The sequence below is a fragment of the Sesamum indicum genome, linkage group LG1, assembly GCF_000512975.1.
Source record: "Sesamum indicum cultivar Zhongzhi No. 13 linkage group LG1, S_indicum_v1.0, whole genome shotgun sequence".
NCBI lineage: Eukaryota > Viridiplantae > Streptophyta > Magnoliopsida > Lamiales > Pedaliaceae > Sesamum > Sesamum indicum.
Window position 1 is genome coordinate 12,350,448 of NC_026145.1, and position 23,714 is coordinate 12,374,161.

General features: G+C 36.0%; 4 protein-coding genes across 5 annotated transcripts in view; 2 read left to right on the top strand and 2 right to left on the bottom strand.

Annotated features, from left to right (window-relative positions):
• Positions 15-4,575, bottom strand: LOC105164805 (bromodomain and WD repeat-containing protein 3-like). Its single transcript, XM_011083586.2, has 7 exons — positions 4,255-4,575; positions 2,751-3,117; positions 2,222-2,376; positions 1,264-1,503; positions 877-986; positions 693-770; positions 15-616 (listed from the first exon to the last, which is right to left on the bottom strand). The coding sequence occupies exons 2-7, from the start codon at positions 3,101-3,103 to the stop codon at positions 506-508; spliced, it is 1,047 nt and encodes a 348-aa protein (XP_011081888.1). The 5' UTR covers positions 3,104-3,117; positions 4,255-4,575; the 3' UTR covers positions 15-505.
• Positions 5,316-11,593, bottom strand: LOC105164813 (DNA replication licensing factor MCM7). Its single transcript, XM_011083598.2, has 15 exons — positions 11,283-11,593; positions 11,123-11,190; positions 10,970-11,029; positions 10,650-10,873; positions 10,102-10,279; positions 9,888-10,010; positions 9,707-9,796; positions 8,868-9,010; positions 8,146-8,323; positions 7,716-7,907; positions 7,458-7,630; positions 7,095-7,298; positions 6,759-6,924; positions 6,173-6,394; positions 5,316-5,674 (listed from the first exon to the last, which is right to left on the bottom strand). Exons 1-15 carry the CDS (start codon positions 11,533-11,535, stop codon positions 5,570-5,572), a joined length of 2,379 nt encoding a protein of 792 aa, XP_011081900.2. The 5' UTR covers positions 11,536-11,593; the 3' UTR covers positions 5,316-5,569.
• Positions 13,643-16,489, top strand: LOC105164821. Of its 2 annotated transcripts, none has more exons than XM_011083610.2 (5): positions 13,643-14,135; positions 14,615-14,747; positions 15,384-15,607; positions 15,853-16,026; positions 16,130-16,489. In XM_011083610.2, exons 1-5 carry the CDS (start codon positions 13,932-13,934, stop codon positions 16,214-16,216), a joined length of 822 nt encoding a protein of 273 aa, XP_011081912.1. In that variant the 5' UTR covers positions 13,643-13,931; the 3' UTR covers positions 16,217-16,489. The 2 variants fall into 2 exon arrangements, with proteins under 2 accessions (XP_011081912.1, XP_011081921.1); XM_011083619.2 differs by having other exon boundaries at positions 13,646-14,135; positions 15,387-15,607.
• Positions 17,936-23,714, top strand: part of LOC105164834 (chaperone protein DnaJ) — a 9,527-nt gene continuing 3,748 nt past the window's right edge. Inside the window, exons 1-6 of the mRNA XM_011083631.2 lie at positions 17,936-18,484; positions 18,782-18,850; positions 20,531-20,620; positions 21,100-21,224; positions 21,579-21,774; positions 22,323-22,498. Of these exons, the coding sequence (XP_011081933.1) occupies positions 18,167-18,484; positions 18,782-18,850; positions 20,531-20,620; positions 21,100-21,224; positions 21,579-21,774; positions 22,323-22,498 (974 nt within the window). The 5' untranslated portion in view covers positions 17,936-18,166. The remainder of the gene's footprint in view (positions 18,485-18,781; positions 18,851-20,530; positions 20,621-21,099; positions 21,225-21,578; positions 21,775-22,322; positions 22,499-23,714) is intronic.

A 23,714-nucleotide genomic window follows, 5' to 3' on the forward strand; every position in this document is an offset into this window, starting at 1 on the left:
CCAAACAAGGGCAATTAAGGAGGATGACATGAAGTAATAACCAACCTCAGTGAGAGCTAAAGGACGACAGAGCTCAAGATGTCAAGGAAACTACAGAAAAGATGGACTTAACCTAATTGTGACACTTACTCAATGCCGATCTCTCAATCACACAATCATGCAAAAAAGATTTTGTGTGATATTTATGATGACCTATCTCTTTGTACTCATCAGTTCAGAATTTGAATCTGAAATTTATAACTCAAAATTTCAGGGAAATTACTCTTCACAGTTATGATTCAATAAAGTCACTATCAACAAAATAAATGCAGAAGATTCTGGCAATTCTCTCAGCACCGAAAATGAACTTGGCAGGAGATGAAAACAACAGTAGGTACATTAACTAATAAATGAGGACATAGAAGTCAAAGCAATAGCCATTAACTATTAAAGGCCAAAGCCAAATGCTTAACCAACTTCAGACTTCATTGAATTAAATGAAATGGTGGTAAAGTCATAACGAGGCTCACGATAAGAGATGATAGATAGCATTCACCCTGGGATTAAAGGCAATGGCAGTAACAGCTCCGCTATGTCCACGAAGAACTGAAATAGGGTACCCATCTGGCAGTCGCCACTGTGAAAGATGACAACTCAGTTATTGAAGAGCTAAAGAGACTAAATGTTATCCTGGTTGGGGGTAAGAATCTTACAACTCGAATAGTGAAGTCATTTGATGCCGATGCCACTAAAGCATTATTGGAACTGACAGACAAATCTGTAATGTCGCCCTAGTAGTAATTAAAGGGATAAAAAAGGTTAAGCAAGCTAAAAGTGAATTGAACAAGTACCAATCTACCGGACATTTACCAAATATTCCATGTGTTTCATACTTACTTCATGCCCACGGCAGCTAGCTAGGCAAAATGCAGTTTCCATTGACCAAATCTTTACCAAACGGTCATCCGAACCAGTAATCACATAGCGACCAGAGCGATCAAATATTGCTACAAAATCCAATGTAGTGATGTAGCGAAACAACTATTGCATCATGGGAAAAGAAATTAACTGAATACCATTATGGCAGATGACTGACAGAAACGGGAATTGACTAAGTCATCATCTACGGGATAAAAGGCCCATCCATAGATGATAATCAGATGCCCTGGCAGATGCTGTTAATTTGCTTCAGAGTATAAATGCATGAAAAGATTGTTGACCATTTGATGACTGGATTCTAAAAAAATGCAATACATCCATTCAAAGTTCCAAAGTAAAACATACCACAATACACAGCATCCCTATGTCCTCTTAACTTCTTCATATTTTGCATCTTCAGCACCATAGTGGATGGTTTAGCAATGGCATAACATGCAAGGCGGATAGATGGAGAGCGATGGTGTTTGGAAAAGCCACCTCCAATTTCTCTCAAGCTAAGCCCTCGAACCTGATCAGCTTGCATATGAGGCCACCGGAGGTAAGATGGAAAATTCCTCGCTTGCTTATTTACTTTATTTCTCTCACCTGAATAGCATGTAAAACTGCTCAGAAATATATTTCTTCAATTTGCATGTATTTCCCCTCCTTTTTCTTTTTTGGGTGGGGGATTCAAAAGTTCATAATGAGTAGATTGCTTCAGCAGTCGTACAATGAAAAGTGATGAGACAACACTGAAAATTTGGATTTCTAAATGAGTTAATTCAGTCTGTGGTTTCATTAATCTCATCACGATTATGCTAAGGAATCTCAAATTAACAAAATAATGGATTAAGATGGGACCTCCCTCCCTCCCTCCACCTCCGGTCAAGTGTTTGAAATGAATCATCTTTGATACTAAAATTTCTAAATTACACGAATGATATTAGAATTGAAACTCTAAAATAAGATACATTAGACAATACTGTGAGATACATGCAGTTGGATTGCGTAATAATTGCTGGGTCAGCATGTTAGTTGGTGCATGTATTTTCTTCAATGAACTAAAACTATATTCCAAAAGCTGTGGTCACGATAATAAGTTTCAATTATAAGTACTCAAACTATTAATTGTTCCAGCAAATAGCAATCTATATAGTGCAAGGTATCAACCACCAGTCAGCCAGAAAGCCAAGTCAATAAGTCTGCAAACTAATGCATCAACAAATGATCCAACATTGACTAGAAAAGGGAAGCCAAATATTTTTCAATTGCTGAAGGAAAAGTAAACAAAATAAAACTAGGTCAAAGCATGAAATTGACATACATGACAACAAAGAAAAGGCCCCAGTTCCAAGTAGTGTAGGAACATCAGCAGCAGCTGGAGCAACTTTCCCCACCATACACCGTAAAGGAGGGGATGTTGTCAGTATCAGCTGTTTGAGCAGCTTGACCAAGTGATCCTTTTCAATGTGAGAGTACCTGGTAAAAGATCAAACGATTCAGTCAAACGAAACCACTTGCTTGCGGATAAAATCTTTCACCTTATCAAGGTATGGTTCCATTATTCAAAGGAGAGATGAAATATGCTAGAGGATGCTACTACTCATGTGACTTTCCTTCAATTGATACAAGCTAAATATCAGCATCGTAAGTATAAACATTAAACTTGTCTTGTGCCTGAATGCACACACATTCACAAAGAGAAGCTCCTAAAGAGAAAATAGTAAATATTCTACAATTGAGGGGGAAAAGCCAAAGCCATTTTCTTGAGGAGATGGAATTCTGCTTTGATCAAACTATTAAGAGAACTAGATCACTGTCAGATACAAGAAAAATATGGAGTATAAATTCACCTTCCGGCCAAATTGTCATAATTTAGAGGGAAGGAGTTCCCATCATCATTTTCATCCCTGCAGACTGCACCACTTCTTGAATACCAAGCATGATATCTTCTGGGTAAGAGGTCGTGTTCTAAAAGCTCCACCCAGAGTTGTCCAAATGTCTTTTGGCATGGCCCAGCAGATAGAAAATGCATGATCAAAAAATAAATTTCTCGGATGTCAAGGTCTACATCCATGGAAGCACAATCTGCAGGTTCCTCATGAGCTTCCATTTGAGCCTTTGTGTGTAACTTATTCAGAAGATTTACTGTACCCATACCCACAGTAGGTGCATCACCAAAACAAGTGTATTTCCTAAACTCCATTATATATGTAAAACCTGAAGCATATTAACAAGAATTCCTTCAGAAAATTTTATTCAAGTAAAAAGTGATGATTGCTGAACGAAACTAGCACAACAAAAGCAATGGCAAAAAAGGCAACCAAGTACATGAGAAGTTAAACTCTAGACAGATACTTGTGTATACATAGCAACCTTCAAAATCATATGATTATAAACTTAACCTAACTAGTCAACGCAAAAACCAAAATTTCTGTGACGGCGAATACAACTAAAAGATGTTGGAAAAGGTTGTCTGTGCTATTAATGAAAACCACAAGCCTAACCCTGCCAAAAAAGTAAATATAAACTGATACCAAACAATTAAGCGAATTTTCCTTCTTTTTTTTTTTTTTTTTTGTGAGTGCATTACTATCATTCTCTCGACACATGTTAATAATACCAACCCATACAAACATAAAGTGTCAATATACCTTCATTGCAAGATTACATAAATATAAACATGATCATAACGGCTACATGAAACCAGAACCGTATAACTAACAAAAAGCCTCGTTTCAAACTAAATAGACTTCAACTAATACTTAAGTTTACGCAAGTAGATAGTCATGATACAGCAGCGCAAGTCTCTCCATGACGAAACCGAGCATTCGATCATTTAAATCCCATTCAAGGATACCTAAAATGACAGTTTATTACCATACTAATGCAGAAACGCATATTCAACTCCATCACAACTCTCATCATCAAAAATAAAAAATTATGCAACTTTCTTGACTATCATGGTTTCACAAGTGTCAGCATACTATAATACGTAACTCAGGTAGGGCTTTTACTTCAATGAAGTACAAAGAGACTCTAGATTGATAAATCTATAACTATTTTCGCCATAAAACCCCACAATTTCATCAGAAAAATAGATTAACACAAAAAAATGTTGGCACTACAAACAATAGCACATAAAGATCTAATCAAGAAATGGATTAAGCTCTCTGATAAATCCCCATCGTTAGCTGCTAAAAAAAACAAAAAGAAAAAGAAAGTTGGATGCATTCTCACTATACAAGCAACAAACTTCCACATAGACACGGACGGCCATAAAATTCGAGATTTTCGCGTCAGTTTTTGCCGCAAAATAAGAAGGAAAAACTCCGAAAACAAAACGATTCTATTTACCGTAACAGTAGTTCAATAAAGAAGAACAGAGAAAAACGGACTCATATGCATTTGAAATCGGAGCACCGGAGGCGAGGTTCCGGTGGAGGAGGAGGGGTGAGGAAGGAGGTGACGAAATTGTTAACTAATAAAACAAAGAAGCGGAGATAATTTGATGAATATGATATTACTATTTGGTATATGGAGTTGGTCATTTTCCTTCCTTTGAAAGAGAGAACCGGATGGTGGTTCACAGGGTTATATTCGTCTATTCGGCAGTGGGTATGAATTCGAAGTAGCAGTTGAAACCCAAAATAAGTTTCAGGACAGAAATCCCAGGTACAAGAGGGAAAGTGAAAAGTCGTTATAATTTGGAAATTTTATAAATTAACATTAACATTAACATTAATCTGGTAATTTGCATAGCATTTCAACCCTATTCTCCTTCCTTTTTCCTTCAGCCCATTATAAATATTACTAATACATTCTTTTTCAAAAATAATATTCAGTCTGCTTTATAAATTTTTGCCCCATTTCTAATCAACAACAAACAAAATAAAATACGACTTAAAACCAATTAATAAGTAGGAACTAGGAAGGAGATAATAACAAAAATTGCTGTTTAACATCTAATTTCTGCTCCAAATCTTACAATCTTTGTTTGGGCTTTACGACTTGGGCCGCATATGATTGGACCTCCAACTAACATGACAGATTATGATTTATGCACAGTTGGCCGATAGGATTGGGCCTCCACTTGTGGGATCATGATATATGTAAGGCTGTGGCCACTAGCTCAGCCCATTATAAGGAATGCATATACAATTTCAATCATTCAATGTAATCTCGGTAATGATTTCCCTAATTAGTTGAAGTCTTGGTGACATTCATAACCACTCATGGCTGAATCAATTTTCTGATATTCTGATGGCCTGCACTGATCATGGATTAAATACTAAAAAACCAGTTACGCATTCAAAGTAGAAACGAAACTGCAACGTCCACTCATTGCTCACCATGACACCCAATGCTTGTATAAAATAGTAAATAAGGCACACGAAGATCTTGAGCAAATTTTATTTTTATAAAATAGAAAAAGGACTGCACAGGGCATATGAATATGAACCAGTGCTTCAACAGCCTATCAAGTTCAAACCATTACAATCGTTCGCCTACAGCTATTACAGAATGTTGCTAAGCTTGTCACCTATAACTCGTTCTAATAGATAACAATGTCACAGAATTACAATCATTAGTTATACACCTTGGAGGCAAACATCCAAGTCTTTGGCTTCAATCTGCACAAGACCACACGATCTTGCATATGGCAGCTGTCTTAAGCATCAATGAAACGGATGTCAAATGTGTTGGGATGGATCTGCCACACGTTCAAGGCTGCATATTCCTCCAAGCATTCTTTCAGCTGAGCTTCACTATATCCCTGTTGACAGCAAGTCATCAGGTTTCAGCCAATTAAAAGCAATATATAACCATGGTACATAGCAAGCTCTTAGGGATACGCAAAGGAAAACAATAGTTTTTGTGTATTTGACAAGCCTATTTCCTGCATGCTTTACGCATGGCATGAGATAATGTATATGATATTTTGACAAAAGGATTTATTCCATTACATAAATAAAGGAAATTTTAGTAATTAAAAGGGAAAAGCGAATGTATAATGATCGAGTTTCACTATTTACTGCTCCACTGACCAGACTAGAATAAAACAAGTTGCGATTCTATTTTCTAATTTAGTCTGAAATAGTTTTGTTTTTGCTGTCTTTGTTATGATAATAAATTACCGGTGTGGTTGAACCATGAGCCCGCCCACTCAGATAGACTAACTTCTCCTAGTTACAAGATGAAAATATGAGAGACCACCTCAATAAGCAGATCCCACCAAGTCCATAAACGTCTTGTCAGGCTTTTAGAAACATACCTTTCTTGAAATCCAGTTGAGAGCATGGGCATAGCTCACATCCATCCTGTTAGTTCTTGCAGCTTCATCACGTAAGATTGAATAAATATCAGAAATTGCATCCAGACCAGATTTTTGGCGGTCATCTGAATACAAAGAAAACTTCGACATTTGCATTAGCCTAAGTGCCTCATCCACATCACTCTGAGCAACATATTTGGAGAATCTGAGTCTTGCCAGAGCCTGAAAAAAAGATGAAAATGAGTTTCATTAGCAATGGAAGTTCTGAGGAAAAGATGTGGTACATGATGATTAAACAAGTTCTCCATGAAAGGACACTGTATTAGTCAGCAGTCCACTTGAGTGATTAAATTAAATGTACATAATCTCATACTGCTTTTGACCCAAAACAAGATAAAGATGGCCATTGTCTTCTCAATGCTGTTAACTAAGGGGCAAGACCACTTAATTATTCTTGTTAATACACATTGGCCAATCAATAAACTAGGACGTACTGATGTGATGATATTTTTGTTGTTGACGAGAGCCATAACTAATGAATAGCACCTACCCATCAACACGGATTGGTTCATAAAATAAAATAAAACGCAGATATCCTAAGAATGCTGAGGAGAGTCCTAACTGTTGTATAAGAGTGGGGAGTGTTTGATTTCGCCTCTTCCTGCCTAATACTGGAATATGCACTTGCTATATATTCCTCCAACTCCCTTGGTACAGCAGGTGACAGTTTTCTTGCAGCCGAAATATATGCTCTAGTAGTCATGATAAGAATTCAGGTCCATGTGAGAGCATTTTCAACTCGGTTTATGATCAGGATACACATAAATGTGCAATAAAGAATATATACCCCTTTTTTCAAATTTTATTAAACTTAAATTGGGTATGAAGTAATTCAGAAGTAAAATATTTGTGGCTGATTTACCTAAGGACAGAAGGTTCAAGGGGAGTAAATCCAAGGTCTGGAGATTCCTTGGCCTGGTGGACATGGAGAACATGCCGGGCCATTTCAAGATCAGTATCCATATCTGCTCGGTCAAGAATCAACCACAGGAGATCAAATCTTGATAGAAGGGCAGGAGGCAGATTAATATTCTCTGCTGGTGTTCTCCTTAGATCATACCTCCCCCTAAGGCAAAAGGAGAATGTTGAATAATTAGACATGGCATGCAAAGCTTTAAGCAAGCCAAAAAGGGGGATCATACATCATTGCAACAATCCGAATGAGATTAGACTTGCATCTTAGCACAAAACCAAGGTTGCTATGCTGAGTTTATGAATAGTTTACCAGGCTGGATTAGCGGCAGCAAGGACAGCAGTCCGTGCATTCAGAGATGTAGTGATACCAGCTTTAGCAATACTAACAGTTTGCTGCTCCATTACTTCATGAATTGATGTGCGGTCTGATTCATCCATTTTATCAAACTCATCTATGGCACATATACCCATGTCCGCTAGAACCTGATGCAAGTATTGGAGCTTATGGTACCCTTTTAATGAAAGAAAGGCAGGAACAAGTGAAATTAGTAATACAAAGCACCCTCACCAGAGCTCCACCTTCCAAAACCATTTCATTTGTCACGGGATCCTTCTGAACAGCTGCAGTCAGACCAACTCCACTACTTCCTTTTCCAGTTGTGTACACACCTCTAGGTGCAACATTGATTATGTGTTTAAGAAGCTGACTTTTTGCAACACCAGGATCACCCATCAGGCATATATGTATGTCTCCTCTAATCTGCATTATCACATGAGAATACTTATTACAGTAGACATGGTACAAAAGTGTAAGATTTATAAAATAAAAACAGCTGCTCAACATATTTAATACTTCAAATTATGTTCAAAGATTTTCTTCTGCTACAAGACTACCCGCTAATTGAGGAGGAACGACAAAAACAACTATTATCAGAAACTCAGCATCCTCAACAGAAATACAGAAGTAATGCACAGAAAAAGTATTTCTATGCATTTACCTTCATCCCATCCTTTAATTTTCGATGAGGAGCACCAACTAGGAGAAGAAGAAGGGCCTTTTTAACATCTTCATGCCCAAAAATTTCTGGGGCCAAGGAGCGTGCCAATTTGTTATAAATATCACCATCCTCGGCTAAGCAAGCAATTTGTTCTTCTTCATCACCTCTAAGTTCGTATCTACACTTAAAAATCAATTAGTTCCACCAAAAAGCTATTCATCAGAAATTATGTGCTTTCATTAGACAAGAAACTGGAGTACATGCCCTATGAATGAGAAAAGACACTGATTTCAGATGGAATTTGAGGATAGTTATCTTGACAGACTGACAGGAGAAAGAACGAATATATACACAGAACTTGATCCAATTATGATCATTAATCACAACTATTTTTCATATATAACAGACCCAATCAAATGAAATAATAATTTCAATAGGAGTCTTATGTGAAAGCCATTAGATTAATGTTTTTCTTTTCTCTCTCAATTAAGGTAAGATGAGATAAAATGGATTTCTCATTCTTTCTGCAACCTTATTCACTAACAATCCTTTATTCTTTCCGTGAATAATGACCTGGAGATTTAATTACAGTATTAGAACGGTGCTGGTTTTCAAATTGCAGCAGCCTTTCATATCTGTTGTTCCAAATTTGTTGTTTTCACAAAATTTAATAACTTTAACCAAGAGTAAGCATAAACAGATGAATATAGCAAATGTCTTACTCTTCATATTTTTTCTTGAAATGGGTGACAGACATGGCTTCCAAGTATGTATCTGCAATTAGTCCAGCCCGCATTGCCCTAAATCCAGTGTATGGGATTGGAAGAAATATTCCTGACAACTCAACAATGTCACCAGGAGCAACCTGCAGTATTAAGGACAACTTAGAGAGAAAAGCTAATGACCAGATGCTGAAAGACGGTAAATGACCAGTAAAAAACTTTTCAACTGCTCTTGTCCAAGCATTGAGCTCTAGTACAAATAAGATTACTTGGAGAGTAACAAATATGCCATATGGTTCTAGTAAATTAATGCATCCAAAGAAGACTTAACAAAGTATAGTCCATATTTTGATGCTTAAAATACCATGTTTACATTTGGTTCACACAGATGGGTATGGTGCACCCTTGTTTCCAAATTTGAACGAGCATATGTTGTACAGAATATTAACTAGATATAACTAGTTAAAATAGGTATGAACAGGCATTTTCTACAATTTTTTATAATTTGAGAAACCATCTTACCTCATATATAATATTTTTACCAAGTTTAACTTGAAATAACTTTTAAGTAAGCATGGCATTTGAACATTTACCAATACTAAGACCTCTATCCAGGTCCCATAACATTTGGCGCAAGTCATATCTAGTGTACTCAACTACATGATCCAGGCTCTCTCGCTCTTTATTGTAGAGGTACACCAGATAGGTTCTGGAAACACTGAAAGAAAAATGACATCTGAAGACTTGCCCACTCAAGGAACCAGGTCCTGAACTTGTGTGATGTAGGCATGCACCAGAAAGGTTCTACAAACACCTAAAAGATTACAAATATCACTAACCTTCCTTGTTAGCTCTCCCCTGAAATGAACAGTCATTGTCCGAGGAATGTGACCTTTAGGGACATGTTCAGCTAGTTCTTGAATTTTTGCCTAAAAACAATGTCAAATTTTAGAAGAAAATTTTGGAAAGGACCTCCTGAATTTAATGGACGTCGCAGGAAAATATTGACATATTCCAAACCTCCTGAAACTTCAAAAACTTAGATGCTCTGAGCTGCGGGATGAGGTTGCCTTTAGCATGATTTACTTTACATTGTTCAGATGGGCAATCAAATAGAGGCATATAAACCCGAGCAGTTACCTCCTGTTTCATAAATAATAATAGGATTCTTATTTACCATATAAAGTTTAAGGATACTGAGAATCGACATTAAGCAGAGAACAAAACACAAAACCTGATAGATTTCAAATCCACACTCCTCACATGTATAGACAGCCACCTGCATCAGCGGTTTGACATCTGAGCAACGTGTCACAATGCCAGATATTCGCACAAGCTGCCCAATATATGAAGCCTTGACCTCCCTAATCGTGAAAGGTCGCCCTTTTGAAGATGCTCTAATATAAACTTCACTGGTTCCACAAAGAGACATTGTTAGTGGCCCTTCTCTTTCCTTAATAGATTCCTAGAAAAAGAATATACATTTCTCTATTTTCATTTTGGGTGTATGCTATTTCGATCACATCAATTTTGGCATTGCTAGTTCATAAACATTGAAAAAGACATGTGATACAACTCTATAAGCAAGAGTGAACTATTCCATTAACCACAAAACTTATTTATGCTTCCATAATCAGGCAATTAGTCGTTTCCATGTCCAACAGTTAATTTAACTAGCTACTAACCAAGACTTTGTACCAATGACAAATGTTAATAGTTTACATTTGAAACATCAATTTGATTCAACAATAGGAGCTTCAGGCTGATCCCAATGATTCTTACTAAAATCTTCTGATCTCTGGAGGCATCTTCTTTTGCGGATCAGAGCCACCACCATTTTCAGTTGTTTCCTCCGCCCTTTGAGTCATCAGAATATCATGGTCGTCATCCAGAAGCACCTCTGTCGGCTCTGGCAGTAGTTCATCAATCGCATTTGCAAACACATCAATATACCTCCGAGTATTTTCAGTGACTCGCCTCAAAAATTCTTCATCCAAATCCTTATACTAGTTTTTCCTCAAACAAAACAAGAACCTAATCAGAGATAATCCTTCACCTAAATTAGATAAGATACAACAGAGTCAGCAGTTGTGAGATTTTACATCAATTAAGTCTTCAAGCTCGATCTGGATGGCCTTAGTTTTCCGATTAGCAACATCTTGCTGAATATAAATAAGGAAAGAAACCAGCAATTAGGAAAGGCCAGATAAATTAATTCATTTTTTGATAGCTGAGCTACAAAGGAAGTAACTTACGAGGATGTTGATGTATTTAGCCTCGCCGTTTGGACCTGCAAAGTTTGTGAGGAAATCTTTCGCAATTTCTGCATCCAGGAAAATCCAATAATAATTAGAAAATATATACCCACACACATGCATGCATATACACACACAGAGAGGGAGATTTGCCGCTTGCCTTTGTCTTGTTTGAAGTTGAGGTCATTCATGTCTCCGCCGTCAACTCCTCTCAGTAAGTGTGTATGCGTGTGTGAGTAAGTGAGACTCCGAGAGGGAGAGGGAGAGGGAGAGGGAGAGGGAGAGGTAGGGGCAGGGATTGGGCGGGGAGTTGGGGATTGGCGGCAAAATGAAGGGGATGGGGTATTACAGGAGGATTTTTGGCGGGAAAGAGGAGAAAGCAACAAATTGCAATCGAGTCCTTCAAATTTCATTAGTATCACATTGAGCCCAAGAAAGCTCTGAAAATTGCCCTATTCTAATACCAATTTTTAAATATTCAAATTTATACTTTAATTCAATCAATTTTCTTCAATAAAATTCAATTATAATAGCAATTTTAATATTTTCTAATAAACTCATATTTACAAATTTTTTGTATCTCTTACATCACCGGTATTTTTTTCTAAACTTTTTTCTTCTCAAATTTCTTTTTTTTATTCTTTTCTCACACAATGTTGTTTCTTTTTACAAACTTCTGTTTTCTCCTTTTCTCATATCTGTACAACAGCACCTAGTGTATGATTTAAAATTGATTACTGCACCCCTTGGAAAGGAAAATTAATGACGAGAGTTGGGAAATTATACCGCCCAAGGCATGAAACATGTCGAATTATGCTCTTGAAAGAAAAAGTTCGTGTACCTTTAAATAAGTTAAATATCCAACATAATAGAAATTAGATCAAACAAAACGAGGAGGGGAAATCGTTTTATACGGCGCGCCATAACTTGTACTCAATTATTAAGTTTTATAGGAGTAATACTATAGAGTTTCAACTAATTTTCCAACAATAATCCCAGATCAATTTTATGCACCCAGCGATGAAGTGTCCCACTGTATAGCAAATTCAGAAAAGCATGTACAACACAGTAGACAAATTTGGATATAAAAATGAAAAATAGCAAATTACAATTACAAAAAGCATACATATGTGGTTTATAATTTGAAATGAATTATTTAACGCTGATGTTAAAAAATATCAATTAATCATTGATTAATTGCTTTAAATTTTTTCAACAGTCCTTTTAATTTAATAAGATTGAGCAAATTTATGTGGGCTGTCTTTGTATTTTTTTTTATTAAAATTTAAATGAATATTTTTTCACAATAAAAATAAGTACTTATGAGATTCATGCTTTTATAAACACTAGTAAAATAAACGCACATTGCTCGTGAAACATAATTCTTAACTTTTAATATTTAAATTTTTTTCTCCTTCCTATAATGTATATATAAGTGAAAGATTTTAATGAGAAATTTTGAAGAGAATATTGATATCCGAAATTGATTATTGACAATGAATTCCAATCTAATACTTATATATTTGGTTCTTCAAAATGGACGGTGAAGATTAATTTTGATGATATGGTGATAAGCTTTCAAAAACTCTTTTGAAAATGTTATAAAACCTTCTAGACTTGTACATAGAACATTTTTAAAACTTCTCTCAACTTTCATATTTCTCTAAAACTTTGCATCCATTTGTATGTATATAAAATATTCTAATTTTTTTTAATACTCTTAACTTCATGTTGCATTTATAGTGTATTATTAACCTCTATTTTGTCGTAGACCCTTTAAAACAATCATCTTGAAAGTTTTATTTTTCTACAAAAAAAAAAAAAAAAAAATCTTATCAGCTCAAAATGTTTAAAATTAAAAAAAAATGAGTAATTTATATAGTGTAAGAGAGGCAAAGGGAAATGATATCATGTTCAATTGATCTGAATATAAAATTAATTATTCATGATGGTAAGATCATGAAATCAATTTTTATGAAAATTTGTGTATGTATATTTTACCTTTTATCAAACTTGCTTTCTTTTGAAAAATTATATTGATATTTTGCATCATTTCTATAAAATAGATAATATTATCAAGGATTATAATACTTAAAAGACAATTTTCAATTTTCTCCCACAAATCAATATAATAATAATAATAATGACGCTCTACGTTGATATTGAAATTTGAGAGACAAAAATCATTGTTCATTGTAAAATCATATTTCTACTATATGATATTTATATATATTAAACATAAAAAGTTAAAAAACACAAAAATACATAGATAAAGTGTGAAAAAAGTAAGTAAATATTAAGTGTGTTTTATTTTATATCGAAAATTGTCAAAAAATAAAGCCAAACATTGTGGAAAGGTTTCAAATGATTTGTGATTTATGTTTGTTGATCAATCATAGAATTATAATTTAAAATTCTTTTTTCAAAAATTTATTTTGAATTTAAATATAGGCTGTTTAGTCTGAATCGTTTATAAATGGGCTAAAAGGGGAAAAATATTGGAAGACAAAGATCAATATTTCAAGATATTTGGAGAAGGGGATCCAAACCTAGCGCACTTTATTTTATTTCGGGCAACCGTCGAATTCCCACTTCTATAAATACCCACCACCACTCGCATCAATCACTTATCCGAAAAGCAGGAAAAATAGATTTAAAAAAAAAAGTTGTTAAGCCTAGAATCTTAAATGCTCCCTCAAAACCCTAACCCTAATTCCTGATTGCGTTGATTTTGTTTTTTTTTTTTTGAATTTTGTTGGAGAAGAAGTATCTCTGTTTGCCGAAATTGAATTGAATTCTTGGAATAGTAATGTCTGCTATAGTGTGTGGTAAGAGATCGTTCTTCGAGGACATAGAATCAGCGGCGTCGTCGCCGACGTCGGCGTCTCCACCGGTTTACAAGAAGTTCCGGTGCTCTTCTGCCACCTCTCCGGTCCGATTCACTTATTCACCGCCTGTTCATCTTAGTCCGGTTGATCAGCTCAAGGCTTTGTTTCCTGATATGGAAGTTCAGGTAATTCTGTGACTTTTGAAGTTTTCATGCGTTCCTAGTGTCTGATGGATCTGAATTGTTCATGATTGTACTTTAATGTTCTTCAAACACTGTGGTTTTGGCCTTTGTGGTTAATACTTATCTACATTGGATTTTTAATGTTATCTTGATCTATGGATTGCCGAATAGGTTGAGATTCTGCAGAACTAATTTTTTCTCGGGTGAGCTGTACAATTAATCATGAACTAATTATTGTTTTTCTGAATAAACATTGCGATTAACACTCCGCATTGAATTCAATGCTCTTAGTAGTTTTTGCTTAGAGATGTTGTTTCTTGTGATGCATACTTCTAAAATTAATCGTAAAAGAAGCAACATGGGTTGTTATAAACCTTTCAGAACTCTGATTGACAAGGGATTAAAATTTTTCTTTCAATTTGTTGATTGCACAAATATTTAGAAGACAACAGCCACTTATCACTTTTCACAACTATTTTCAGCTTCTTGAGAAAGCATTAAAAGACGCTGGCGATGACTTAGATTCTGCTATTAATAGCCTTAACGAGCTTCATCTTGGATATGCAAAGGGCAACTCAGGGTCAGCTGCTGAAGAAAATCCAAACATGGAAAAAGGTATGCCCTTGCATAGCAGACAGAGGCATGCCACGTGCCTTGATAACTGGAGTCCACCCTACATGCTTGGCTTTTGTGATAATTGCCCTTCTAATATTGTCATTTATCTGTTACTCTTGGCTGAACAGACCTTGGTGTCACGTGTCTATGTTTCCGTGCATATTTATTACATACTTGTCTATTATACTCGTGATTGTATCAATTCCCACTTTAATTGCTTCTGGACAAAAGCTAATAAATGGTTATCATCCAAAGCGTAACTGCCATAGACCTTCCAAATTGGTAATAATCGTACTTGTAGTTCAACCAAGAGAGATGCTTTTGGCAGACACTGAAGCTCCTTGCGGAAGAGTGACGTACTAGTTTGCTGTGGTTTGGCATGCTATAACAAGTGTATTTGCGACTATTTCATCTCTGAATCTTTGAAATGTCATTTCATCTCTCGTTCTAGCAGGATGTCTGTTGCATTTGGCTTGACCGCTTATTTGTATATAGAAGAGCTGATGCTTCTGTTACTATTGGTTGTGGACATTGTTAACGTTTCAAACTTGGTCTTGGATGCATATAAGGTTTAGCAGGTTTGGGTTGCTCTTCAGCTTTTCAAAACATGTAACAATTATGGTTGTATATTACTAGCAGGTGCAACATTAACTGGTGGGAATGCAGTTCCTTTGGAGGAGCCTCAGTTCCAAAACAACCTGCCAGTAGATGGTGCAGAGTGGGTGGACTTATTGGTGAGAGAGATGATGACTGCCACTAGCATAGATGACGCCAGATCCCGGGCAGGGCGCGTATTGGAGAGTCTGGAGAAATCTATCAGCACTCGGGCTAGTGCTGAGGTTGCTGAAGGTTTTCACAAGGTCAGCAATCATTCTTTATGTACCATACATATTATAGAGTTTAATAAATTAAGAGCCGTATATTGGTAGATGTTGGTGAAGAACATGTTTTCTTCCGTTTTTCCTATTTTAATCGATTAAGCTTTTATTGAGTGTTCATATGTATAATCTCTTGGCATATATGCTCAATGAAATTGTGCAGCCCTCTTGGCTGCTTCACGATCACATACCTCTTCGTGTTTACAATTATCTTCCTGTGTTTCCAGGAAAACATGATGCTTAAGGAACAAATAGAGGCACTACTCCGAGACAATGCAATCCTCAAACGTGCTGTGGCCATCCAGCATGAACGCCAGAAGGAGTATGATGAGAGCAACCAAGAGGTACTGCAATTGAAGCAGTTGGTGGCTCAATATCAGGAGCAGTTGCGAACTCTTGAGGTGAATGCCTTGACTTCATAATGTTTTTGATTTAAGAAATGTCTGAAGGTGTGTCATGAATACATGCTAATGGACTGCTCACCTAAATTCCTCTTTCTTGCAGGTGAACAATTATGCCTTGACATTGCACTTGCGTCAGGCTCAGCAGGGCAACTCTATCCCGGGACGTTTTAACCCAGATGTATTCTGATGAAAAAACATGGATGCTGTCTCATTAAGCGTAGCGTGCATCAGCTGCTTCTTATATAGGTTGTATGTTGAAATGTTCGACACCAAAATTAATATAATATAATGCTGAAATGTTGGATGCTAAAATTCTATGAAGTTGTGCAAGTTGGCAGTCATTTTTCCGAGGATTGGCCTCTATAGCAATTTACTAATGTTATATGGAACATTGTGATTCGAAATAGTTTTTTCCTGCAAGTTGATCTTGCTCTTGGTTTGTGATCCTCTGTTTTCTCTTCTTTCTGGCGTACAGTTTTTTGTTCTTCTTCCATTTATTTGCTTCTGGGTGTCCTTAGAGGCACTATACATCTGAGTATAATGAAACTGCTACAGTTGCACTCTTCAGGTAACTACTATGAGAGGAAAATTTAATCTAGATTGGATTTGGTCGAATTTGAATTAATTATATAAGTATAATATACTTGTCGTTTGATTAGTGTAAGATTAATTACATGATGATAGATGCATTATACTTGTTTTGGTCAAATTTTGTTTAGGTAAGAATTTTCCATTTTATGAATCAAATGCATCAAATATTCTAAAGCAGCGAGACTCTTGATTTTGTTTTAAAAGTAAGTTTTGAAGTATTTAGATAAAATGAAATTATGCAGCTTATAAACTTTAGTATTGGTGAATTTTCTATCTGAGTACGATCAAAATTATTAAGATTTTGAAAATAAGCAAGGATTTTTTACTTCTTCGTTTATTGTGGCTTCTAATTCCTAACATTTCAATTTTTGGTTTCTATAAGCTGTTCTTCAAAAAAAATTATCAAGTGATTTTAGCAATTTGTGAGTTTGTAAAGATACTGCTACTGTAAGACATACTGAAAAGTTTATCTTGATAGTTTTATCATGTTAAGTCGCTTTTACTTTATTTCTTTTTGATTCGAGAAAAGAAAAGAAAACCATCACCCCTGCAAAAAGGATTTATGTTTTCTTTATACTAAGGTTTTATTAGCTTATGGAAATTATTCTTTAAGAACCATTGAAGTTAAATAAAAAGGGTAAATTACATTTTGTCATTTGCACTATATTTGGTTTTATATTTTAGCATTTAAATTCTTTTTTTGTATTAACTTATTATTTCAACTTTGCGAAATTCGTACTTTACCATAAATGATTATTTTTCGTTGGAAAAACATCACATGCTATGCATAGTGTGAAAAATATCAAATCGTATAATTCCTAAATATTGTATGTATGCTAAATGTTTTTTTTGACAAAAAATTTGGTAAAAAAATAGTTATAAATGAAAAAGTGCAAAATTTTGTAAAATTAATATGGTAAGTCAACACAAAAAAAAGTTTATATAATCAAAGTATAAAAACGGGCATACTTCAAATGAGAAAATGTAATTAACTTTAAATAAAATGAAAGGTAAATTATGATAGGAGATTTATCATACTAAATAAAAAAAACACTCTAATAAATACTACACAAATGGGCTATCAATTAATACTTTTTTAAAAAAAGTTGAGGATTATTTGTAATTATAATAAATTTCAATAAAATTTATGATAAATTTGCCTAAAATGAAAAATTATATAAACGGGTAATTGTGGAAGTCATGGGATTTAAGTGATCATAACTGTCCAAACAACACAACTAACTCGTATTTTAAGTATTTATAAAACGTGCTACAAAATGACGCAGAAGCGCGTCATACCACAACCTTTTTTGGTTCACCTTTCTCCACACCCACACAAATAGGAAAAGACTCCGACGCCAACAGCAGAGCTCCAACTCTGATATACCCAAACCCAAAACTAAAAAAATGACCTCAATTCCAACTACTTTCCACATTCTTTCAGAACATTCATCAAACAGATACAGTTAGTTTAAAAGGATTTCCAAGTAACAGTTCCTTCAAAATTTCAAGAAACTGTATAAGCGCTCCTCAAATTTGCTCTGCAATGGCAGCCGCCGCCGCCGCCACGTCACTCTGTTTCACTTCTTCGTTGAGCTTGACGCCCCAGAACCAGAGGAATTTGTTCCCTCCTCTAGGCTCTTCATCGTCTTGCTTCTCGGCTGGTGGGGACCCCGTCTGGGGCAACAGGAAGTTTCTGCGGGTTTCTTTATCGTCTGCTACACAATTGAATAAGAAAATGGCTGCAAGGAGGTTTGGCAGAGCGGTTGTGGTTGCTGCAGCCGATTATTACTCCACTCTTGGAGTGCCAAAATCAGCTAGTGGCAAGGAAATTAAGGCTGCTTATAGAAGGCTGGCTAGGCAGGTACAAGCGCCGCCGATTTATGGGTTATTTGTTTAATTTTTTTGTATTGTCAAGTTTTCGATATCCAAATCCAGAGGCTACTACGGTATCTGGAAATCAAATCTCACTTACTGTGATGAGGTTGATCCCGATAAGTCAGCTTGGTGACATCCTCATTAGCTTGCTTGTAGAGAAACTTGATTACATTTGGTTTCATCCACATACGTGAAACAACAGCAATATGATCATGTATAGCACTATAGATTCACTACAGATATTTTTTGAGAATTGACCATTATCTTGTCCTTTGGTCTTCAGTACCATCCAGATGTCAACAAAGAACCTGGAGCAACTGAAAAATTCAAGGAGATCAGTGCTGCATATGAGGTAAGCACGGGAGGTATCAGTGATAGTATTGTCTGATTAGCATGTGATCGTTCTTTTGACTATAAAGTTCTTCATACAAATGCTATTCAGCTTGTTGGACTATAAAGGCGTTTTGCTTCTGTTGGATTTTGAGTGGTCTGCAGCTATGGGAACCCAATTATTTGATCTTTGAAACTATTGAATGGCTTGAGGTTTTTGAGAAGGTAGATATGAGGATTGTCAAAACAGTATTTCTGTTTTTCACAGGATACTCCACTTTGTTGTTGACACACTTCCTTCTTCCATTCAATTTTTGAATGAGAATCCCTGAATTATATGCTTACAGAACTCCCACCAGTTGATCCTCTTTGTGTTAAGCAGATGATAGGCAGCAGTCTATATAGAACACATGACCTTTGAGGAGGCGATTTCAATTCTGATTTGCTAAGACTTTGCCCTGAGTGGCGGTGTCGTTTGCCATTTAATGCAACTTCAAATTAGTGGTTCTTGCGAGATGTAGTCATGCTTCAGAAATCCACTTCTACGATCATCTCTTCTGGAATTTTAAATCCTGTTAATTGTTTTTTGCCATTTTAGGTCCTGTGACATGGATATGCAATTCCTCATCTCTTTATGTTAGACTCCCGATATAAGTTTAATTATATATCCTTGTTTTCATCTTGAGCCTTCTTTTGTCTTGTTTTGGTGGTTGTAGTGGATTTTAATGATCATTACTTGTTGATCTTGTTGAACATAATGTGTCGCTTGGTTTTATTATCTCAAAACCGTTGGATTAAATTAGGTAAATCCATTTTGACTGCAGCTCTGAAAAATTTAAAATTGATAAAATGATATGTCAAATGACATAGAATATCAAGGAAATGGAAGCTGCAGAAGTAGAGATTCACGACACTTCAGCAGTCCTAAAAACCTGATTGGCATTGTAACGTTCAGGTTTTAATTGTTGATCATGACTCTGAGACAAAATCCTATTTGATCTTGCAGTGTTGCATCCCATATGCAATGAGGAGACTAGGAACCAATCCATATCACATTGGCAAAACACTCAAAGATCAAAGATTGTGGGAGAATGTAAAATGTAAATCTGCAAAGCTCTTTGTCAAAGAAACCCCTCAATCACCTCTTTACATAGAACTAAAGAATATGAAGTTCACATAAAAACTATTAAATCATGTCCTAAAATGATAATAAGTTTGATGATAAATTGATCCATAAAGTTATAATCAAATGGCATCAAATTGAATACTAGAGGTCCAATAGTCATATAATTAATAAGATCATAAACCACAACAAAATGACGCCATTGCTGAAATGAAATGATAAACGTTGAAATTTTGTAAAATGAGAAATTTTAAAGCTTATATCCTGTAGATCACTCCTTGAGGAACTATTTCTGTAGTTTCTTGTCTGTTCCGTGTATTACCATAAACTTCATTTTTGAGTAGTTAGGGCCGCTATGTTTTGTGATACTGTATTCTGTTACTCTCCTCAAGGCATATGTTGCTTGTTTATCACTCTCGATCATATTACTTTCATGAAAAAGAACCATGCCATCATACCCTTAATGTTTGTTGAAGAATCGTGATTTGATGATAGTTAGAGAAGAGTACTATAGATAGTTTGTCATATGCAGGATGTGTGCATGTACTGTTCAAGAAGTCTGAAGTACGCTATTGTCAGGTACTATCAGACGATAAAAAGAGAGCTCTGTATGATCAATATGGTGAAGCTGGCGTTAAAAGTACAGTAGGCGGAGCTGGTGGTTATACGGTATTGCCTAAGTTTCTCTACTCTTTGTTTTTCTTCACAATTAATTGTTTTACATTTTTGGGAAGATTCGTGGAGTTAATCATTGCTTAAATTTCAATTAGCATTTTCTAATTGGTATTCTTTGAAGTGGACCATTTTCTGGTAAATTTGTTTGCCTTATAGAAGGTGGCAGGCAAATTGTTTCTGAACCTAACATTTTCTCGTTACATACCACATAGTGAAATTATATGATCATAAAATAAAGTTGATCTAGTGTAAGTTAGTCGATGACTTCCTTCTCAAGAGTTTCTTTCCAGGAAGATGCATATACTTTAGCAGGCTTGCAAACTAATGGACATAGTACCTCCAAATTATATTTATTTAGCATGTACACTTATTTTAAGCATGGAAGTACTCATCATTAGCAACTTGAATGTGAAAAGACATATTCATTTGACTAAGGAGTGCTATAGTGATGATACACATGCCTTTTTCTGTAGGCTACAAACCCTTTTGATCTATTCGAGGCATTTTTTGGCCCTAGTATGGGTGGGTTCTCTGGAATGGATGGGTCTGCATTTGGAACATCACGTCGTACTACTGTTACCAAAGGTGAAGATCTCCGGTGAGTCAAACTTGAGTGGATAGTTTCCACGACATGCTTGTTCATATTCCTTTGTTAGTTCTTACTGCCACTTTTGTGATGTTAATGGTAACTAAAAGCATGTAACTTGGCTGTAATTCTTTCCAGTTTTCAGCATGCAAGTTTCTTACAGGTTTGCATGATTTTCTCGAGTGATCCTCGAAGTTCCATGTAAAAAACTTTTATCAGCTGTGACTTCTCTTCCTTTAAATTATGTTATTTTGTTGTATGCATTCTGGATTGGATAGTTCCGTGGTATGGTCTATTGAACTAAAATTTTCCCTTGCTAGCATTTATCCTCATTGAGATTGATTCATTATTCAAAATGTTTTTCAGATATGATATGACATTGGAATTTTCGGCGGCTATATTTGGGACAGAAAAAGAGTTTGAGCTGTCCCATCTTGAAACATGTGATGTTTGTGCTGGTACTGGAGCAAAACTAGGTTCCAAAATGAGGATATGCTCAACATGTGGTGGCAGAGGTCAAGTCATGAGAACTGAGCAAACACCTTTTGGCATGTTTTCACAGGTATTGGTATATGCAGTTGAAGCTTGCTTCAACAGTTATGGCTCTTATGACATGAGTACTGTTCTGGGTTTGAACACCTTGTTTGACGATGTCTAGCATATAGCGGGAAAAAGGAATTATGATATCAGTCATGATCATTGGTTATTGTTATTGATGTTTGAAGATAGTGGGAAAAAGGAATTATGACAATGTCTAGCATATAGCGGGAGAAAGTAACTCCATGGTACTTTTACTTTGAAGATAGGGTTGGACGAATAGATTTCCTAGAAAAGAATAAGTGGAAAATAAATAATAAGGGAGTACATAAAGCACGGGTTGAAGATATTGCTTGGGATGGTTTTAGTACTCATAGCATATCAAAGGTTGTATTGCTTGCTTTACAGAAGCAACGATAGGGCTCTTTATGGAATGGTAAGTAAGCATACTAGAAGCCAAGTCTGCCTCATGTTCACACCATTGCTTCCAAGATTGGCTTGATTTTCTTGTCTTATTCTGAGTTACTTGGATCCCTTTGGTTGATCTGTCATTGTATTTGTGGAACAAATTAGGTTTCTGTATGCCCAAATTGTGGTGGGGATGGTGAAATGATATCTGAATCCTGTCGTAAATGCTCTGGTGCTGGCCGGATACGAGTTAGAAAAGATATCAAAGTGAAAATTCCTCCTGGAGTAAGCAAGGGCAGTATTCTTCGAGTTGCCGGAGAGGGTGACGCAGGGCTAAAAGGGTTTGTCCTATGCTAATTTTCTGCTCTTCTTTATATACGATTTCTCTGATCTATGCATCCGAAATTTCGAAGTTACACCCTTTTATGTGTAAACTATTTGTCATTCTAAATTGGTTCACTGGACATGGATCTATCACTCCATATATAACAGCATTTTGTTCACGCTCATAAGTAAAAGGTTCAAACAGGCGATCATTGTGTGAACTCAAATGTAATCACAAGGTGTCCAGGGGAGGCTGCCCATGTTAAAGGGTTAGATACACCTTTTTTTATTATTATTATTTTTGGCAGCGAGAGGTCGTTTTCTAGTGATTTTTTCTTATTCTTTTACATTCTTGTCGGCATAATGCTGTCATTTTCTCTACAAGCCGCCCCTAAATATTACTTCTAAGTTCTGCTTGCATTTGTTGATATTGAAACTTTTACTTGTGAAATTTCAAAGCTACGAATGTTCTTTAACTTTTGATGATAGTATGCGGATTTGCATATATAGCCCCGAATCCACAACTAGCAAATTTTGTGTGCCTTAGTTGTCCATAGCAAGGATTGTCCGCTTTCATTTGGAAGTTTCTGATGTTAAGCCATCACATGGTTCAACAGCTTTAAGGGGTACAGACTATAGACCTATTTTTCCCCATTACTGTGAAATTCTGACTCCTTTTTGGTGTAAACGACTGCAATGTGTTATTCTTATCTTCTTTGAAGAAACCTCTTATTTTCTGTTCCTCTTCCCCCCTCCCTGAAGATGCAATTCCTCTATCAGAGAAAAGGTGCACTAAGTAAAAGGGAAAAACAAAGGTTAAAGGAAGATAGTTAAAATGGATCGAGGTAAAGGAATATCTAGAGGAAGAACCAGCCTAATATTCCTTGAATATCTTAAGTTCGTGCTATAAGTGCTGGGTCATTGTGAACCCTGCAAAGAGGATAAGCTACCTGCCTAACTCATCAAATTGCATCTAGGCAGGATTATGACTATATAACGTACAGAAGCTCTACCCGTCTCTCTTCCCCTGCTTCACTTTCTGAGCAACCAGTAAGATTGCAGATGCCTCTGGGACCCTGGAGTTCGAATATCAATCTCAGTGACCTTTGACCTAGGAAGTGTTAAGTATGAGAAAGTTGCACCTACTAAAGCAGTTCAATTGGTGAAGGGTGACCAGCTGGAAAAAGCTTTTTAGGGGGGGGGGGGGGGGGGGCTTGTGCCGGGGGTGGGTGT